This window comes from Cryptomeria japonica, chromosome 5 (genome assembly GCF_030272615.1).
Source record: "Cryptomeria japonica chromosome 5, Sugi_1.0, whole genome shotgun sequence".
Classification (NCBI taxonomy): Eukaryota; Viridiplantae; Streptophyta; class Pinopsida; order Cupressales; family Cupressaceae; genus Cryptomeria; species Cryptomeria japonica.
The window spans coordinates 879,455,912-879,462,186 of NC_081409.1; the positions used below are offsets into that span (position 1 = coordinate 879,455,912).

Genomic DNA, 6,275 nt, shown 5'->3' on the forward strand with positions numbered 1-6,275 from the left:
TGTTTTTAAAATTTCCCAAGCTTCATGCGCTTTTGTACAATTTCCAATTAAAACATACAAATCAGGAACCATTGAAATACCAATTAAACCAAGTGCTTCCTCATTTTGAGCCTTCCATCTATCTTGGTCAGCTTGAGGAGCAGTTGTAGCAGGCTCAAAGGTTTTATCAGTCGCAACATCCAAAAGGTGTTTGAAACGAAAAATAAACGAGATATGTGTTTTCCAAGAATGATAATTGGAACTATTTAATTTAATTTCCGGAATTAATGTAGACATGATAGAAAAAATAAAAAATTTTCCCTTTTGATTAAAAGAGGAAAAATAACCTCCTTAAGTAAAAAATTGAACCAAATTTTAATTTATTTTTTTTTTTTAAATTAATCAAGAAATGTTATTTTCAAAGATTCAATAACAAATTTAAATTTTAAATTCTAAAATAAAAACTTTATATTGTAAAAAAAATTATTTAAAAAATGCTTTTAAAAACTTTACTTTTTTTAAAAAACATTGAAAAAAAACTATTTAACTTTATAAACTTTAATATATTAAAAAAATTTAATACGTGAATGTTAGATATATTAAAAGTTTATATATGAAAAATTTTTAATACGAGAGTGTTAAAATTAACTGAAACTTATACTTATTTTATTTGAAGATTCTGAAGTTACCAAACATATGGCACAGAGTACAGAGACGTGAAAGGAAGACAAACAGATTGGTAGAGGTGTGCAAAGAGAACAGAGACGTTACTTTGCAGAGAATATGGAACAAAGAGAACAGAGACGTTTAAACAAATGATTTCTTGTAGGGAATTTACAGTGCCCTGAAAAATCAGAACGCTCGTTATACCATATATTACCTCTTGTATTGATTGAAGCAGAGACTCCTGAATTCGCTGTAGAGAATCTTACACAAATTACAACTTACAAATCCAACAGACAGTGCCCTGAGAAATCCTACCCCAACTAACTTACAGTGCAGAGACCACAGGGAGACGTTTAAACAAATGAGGAATTTACAGTGCAGAGACCACAGAGAATTTACAGTGCAGAGACCATGGTGGGTGCCAGATACACAGTAAATCAGCTTTCCTTAAGTTTGGGTGATGGAGTGAACTCAAATTCTCCTCATGTGTTACTTCCTTACTGCCCTATTGAGATCAAATTAGGGGGAGCAGGAGGGCGATGGGGTCCAGGTGACCAGGAGAGAGCCCCCGGGCATCTGTTCAACAACACTCCTCTTCCGCCGGGACAGAAGCGTCGCTACTAAGAGAATATTGAGGTGGTGGCCTTCGCCTTGATGTGCTCGGGGACAAGAGACCAAAGCTTGTCGATATTAACGATGGGGCAAAAGTAGTGATTCTTAAGCTTGTGGAAATGGCGCATACCAACCTTACCGAAACCTGAGGTTGAGAGTTCGAGCCTCTCTCACTAAAAACCTATGACTGTAAGAGCAGATTTGGTATGATATATTCAGAGAATCAACTTGTGCAGATCGTGTTATTCAGGAGAAACATACCATTGATGGTAGAAATGTTGAGGCCAAAAAGGTTGTGCCAAGGGATGAACAACAGACTGCACAGAGGACCAGCAATACGGCAGGCCCTAGAACTAAGAAGATTTTTGTGGGTGGATTAGCTCCAACTGTTACTGAGGATGACTTCAGAAAGTATTTTGAGCAGTTTGGTAATATAACAGATGTAGTTGTAATGTATGACCACACTACTCAAACAAAAATTAAGATCAAATTAGATCTGTAATAAAAATAAAAATTAAGATCAATGTATGTTCTACAAATTAGATCTGTAATACAAATATAAACAAAAGAGGCAAAATATAATGGAGATATAAGAATACACAGATATCAAAGCTAAAGATTATGGTTATTCTGATAAGAACAACTATTAAAAACTTAAATCTTTCCTCTCAAAGAAACAAATTATGAGAACTTAGCAAAACAATAATATCATAGAATTTATTGAGATTTTTTTTTTTTAAAGAAGCCTATAAACAAAACAAAGATACAACTTAATGATGTTAAAGTTTTGGTGGCAAGCCTTCCAAAACCAAAACTCAAACCAGAAGAGATAGAGAATGCAATGTAATAATAAATTAGATTTGGCGACAAGCCGACCAAATAGATTAAGGAGGCTGAGTTTGGCGGTAAACCTTCCAAACTATTCACACTAAAAAAAACCAGAAACTTTGGCGGCAAGCCTTCCAAAGACACAAATTTAAACTAGAAAGAAGAAACTTTGGTGGCAAGCCTTCCAAAGCCCTTTTTTTTTTTAATAAAAAAACTAGAATAGAAGATTAAACCTGCAGGCAAACTTGTTAACAAGTTTGAAAAAAAGGTTAAAATCTGAAACCAAAACCTGCACAATAGAAACTATTAGAAAAAGAACTTCTTCTCCTCTCAAGAATGCCTCCAACAAGGTGAACTCCATAGAATGGTAACCTTCATCAATGTCAACTTAAAACAAGGATTAGAAACCTGCTCTGATACCATGAAAGGAAAAACAAGAGCAAGGAAAGAAAAATAAAATCCAAGAAAGTTTATTGATGAAGTAAATGTTACCAAGAGAAAAGCAAAAAACCTTGGAGCAATCACCCAAATGTGAAGAAGGAGGCACAAGAACTTTTGAAAGGGGAAAAGCAAAGAAAAACCCCTTGTGATATTATGAATGAGGCAATGCCTAAAATGAGAGAGAGAGAGAGAGAGAGAGAGAGAGAGAGAGAGAGAGAGAGAGAGAGAGAGAGAGAGAGAGAGAGCAAGAAGCTCTTTACAATATTGTCATTAAGAAGAAATGAGAGAGGAGACATCTCTTAAATAGAGATGAGGAGAGGAGTTACAAAGTAACTCCCAAATCTATGAATGCCACCATTCATAAAATGTGTGTGCCATGTGTCCACATCCTCTTATGGAGGAAATCTAATATTCCTTAATAAAGGAAAATAAAAGAAATGACTTGTCCTCACACATGTACTAGAGGACAAATTACATGTAGGAATTCCAAAGGAATATCCTAAACTAAATACAAATAAACCTAAGCTAAGTAAAGATTAAATATTCTAACAGATCATATGCCTTCTTTTCTACTTATTTAAAGTAATTATTAGATTATAACTTTTGACCATACAAAACTGTATTAAAGAGATAATTGTGTCAAATTTAAAGGAAAATGTTAAAAAAGGAGGGGGGGGGGGGATTTGTGTAGCTATGTGGCATATTTTTCATTATGCAGTGGCTAAATAATTTTAGTTTCCCTACTTTTTACATAACTTATTTTACAATTCCTAAACTATAATAGCTCCACCATTGCAAGAGAAGATTCTATATTGTCCTTTGTTCTTCATACAAAATTTATAAAGGACCACCAATGTTGGTAAAATTTAAATAACAAACCTAAATAAGTAGTCACATGGGAACACCCTATAATATTCTCATCTCTTGACCAAACTCATAACAACATTAGTTGATATGTTGTATACAATATGAATAATAGAAGCAAATACTTCAGAAAAGATTCTGATTTCACACTATCACAAACCTCAAATAGAGTTCAAATTGAAGTTCAAAATAAAGAACAATTACAGTTAATCAAAACAATGTTACCATGAAACCTCCAATATGATTTGATTTGCTTCAATGATTGGTATTTGGATGCTCTTGCATAAAAGGTACCTATTTTGACAACACAATTTTCACTCAAAATGTGTCAAGATGAAATAAATGAGAGCGTGCCTCCATTTATAGATTTTTGAGAGAGAAAATGGATAGTTGAGATGTGATGGAGAGATCAATGGTAGATGATGAATGAGAAGATTTCCCTAGGATTGAGGAGAGAATGGAGGGTTGAGATGGATGTTGTTGGAATGTGAAGGGTTGAGATTTATTTACTAAATTTAGTAAGTGGTTGCAACCATGAGAGACATAAGGGACAAGTGTTCTTATGACTCTTTTATTCTTGGAATTGATAGAGAGAATATTGGAACCACGAGGATAAATGTTCTTAGATGTCCTTTTATTCTTGAAATTTATGGAAATAATACTGAAATCATGAGGATAAGTGTTCTTAGGTGTCCTTTATTTTTGGGATAGGTGGAGAGAATATAGCTATAATTAAAATAATATTTAATTATTTTAGTCATACATGAGGTGGAAAACATGTGTAAATAATAAATATTTTGTATATTTATGTGAGATGCAAATGGATTTATCTAAATAATAAGTAATTAGATAGGGACATTAGGTGACTAGGTGATTTGATTAGGTGGTCGATTAGGACAATGGTATATTAGGGAAATATTTGGGTGTCTGCAAATGCTCTTATTTTACTTGTATGATGTGGTCTTTTTCCTAGTTGGATAACTAATTCTTAATAAATAAAAGTAGAAAAAGTCTATATATGAAAATTGGGGTATCACATGTAGTTCTTTTTGTGTAACGTGACATGTTACATGGCTATATCTACTATATATAACTATTTAAATTTTAGTGGCATTTATTTGACATAAATAAAAGTTAAAACATGTTTTGCAGTTGTCAAAATATGATATTGTATCAAGATTCAACTATGTATTTTTTGAGTCAAACTCAATAACCCACATTTCGTGAATTATGATATTAAATAAAAATTCAACTACGTAACTAATGAATCTATTTCATTAACCCATATTTCTAATGAGTAGTGGTTCACATCAATCCATCTATCACGAGCATGAATGCTCTACTTAATGCTCATTACAACTAGGTGAAGCTTACAAGGAGGAAGCATTATGACTCCCTTGGAGGTCACCCATCCTAGTACTATAATTCATACACACTTAACCATGACGTTTCCACTAAGATGAGATCCACTTAGCTTGCTTCTCCATTTGCAAAACCTTTAGCAAATGTTCTATCTTATGAACCGTTCTTTAAAGAACCCCTTTAGCTTACCCATTGACATGACAAGTATGAGATATTTTTATAGCATGACAATTAATGATCTTTTTGTTCAAAATTGATCATGTTATTTTAGTTTGAATGAGTGATGTAGTTGGCTAAGAGCTCTGGGTTAGTCTCGTATAGGTCTTGAAGTTGATTCTCTCCGTTCTGATTAACTTGACTATATAGACTTGTTTGGACCTAATATGCAACTTCAAAAAAATATAGGAAAAAAAAACCATGTTATTATTGAATCAAAATCATTGATCCATATTTCATAAATAATTTCACAAACTGATTTTACATAAACATAAATGATCAACTTCTCAGTCATTGTATTTAGATGATACTCATCTGAATGAGACATTATAACTAAGGTCACCCATTCTAATACAAATCCTACCATAGATTAGTCTTTTGATTATTCTTTGTGATGGTTTCTTTATTCATGGTTGGTAGGTTCTAGGGGAGAGTACCCAGTAGTTCAACACCCTAACTTTGCAATTATGAAAATCCTATGTGGAAATTTTAAATCACTCCCAAGTTCTTACAACAACTTACTTGGCAGGTCCCCTTCTTGTAACTAAGGTTTTAGGGCCACATCATCAAATACGATGCTACATTAACATGCTTTTTGTCAAGGTGTCCAAAATAACCCCCAAAAAGGTGAGATCAATGGTCGTGCAAAAGGGAGACCCATAATTGTGCAACTATTGTGGCATCACATGATTGGTTTCTTTTAACAACTATGGGTAGTCATTATTAGCAATAACAACTTAGTCACAACTATTAGTGCAATCTTGTCAAAAAAATTGGACATTAAATCAACAATTGTAGACATCAAATCAACTACTACTATCATAGTCATTGGAACATGCTCAAGCACTAGGTTCTCTCCCCTAAGGGAAGTGTACCAATAGTTGTTATAACTAACTTTGTGCACCCACATATTCTAAACGGTACATCAAATTTTGACAAATTTTTTGGGTGTCTCTGCATGCGACTTAACTACTTATTGCTATTGTTTTGGCTTATGAGTAGTAACGATGCACACTGCAGGATCTGTTATGCACGTAAAGGTCAAAAAGTACACGTTTCAAAGTGTCCCTGATGCCTACTTAAAGATGCCCCAATAATCGTGCATTTAAAATTGCCAAGTCTTATACACAAATGCCTTAATAATGTGCGCTATAGATACCAATAAAGATCCACAAATGAAACATTATAATAAAAAATGCTAAAAAAAAAAAAAGAACGACTATTGATACATATGAAATTTATTAATAAAGTTTTATTTTTTAATTTTTAAAAAAATTAATAATTAAAAATTAAGTATGCAAAGAATA

The 6,275-nt window shown here is 32.8% G+C and overlaps 1 protein-coding gene across 1 annotated transcript; it reads left to right on the forward strand.

The window, feature by feature from the left end:
• The first annotated feature begins 1,056 nt into the window (after positions 1-1,056).
• On the forward strand, positions 1,057-1,759 carry LOC131876279 (heterogeneous nuclear ribonucleoprotein 1-like). The gene is made up of 2 exons (XM_059221185.1): positions 1,057-1,258; positions 1,494-1,759. Exons 1-2 carry the CDS (start codon positions 1,057-1,059, stop codon positions 1,757-1,759), a joined length of 468 nt encoding a protein of 155 aa, XP_059077168.1.
• Positions 1,760-6,275: the final 4,516 nt, after the last annotated feature.

Bases quoted from the DNA above. Each gene is read 5' to 3' on its own strand.
- LOC131876279 (XM_059221185.1), top strand. From the start codon at position 1,057: ATGGTGGGTGCCAGATACACAGTAAATCAGCTTTCCTTAAGTTTGGGT. The intron at 1,259-1,493 runs GTCGCTACTAAG...CAACTTGTGCAG, and splicing joins TCTTCCGCCGGGACAGAAGC to ATCGTGTTATTCAGGAGAAA.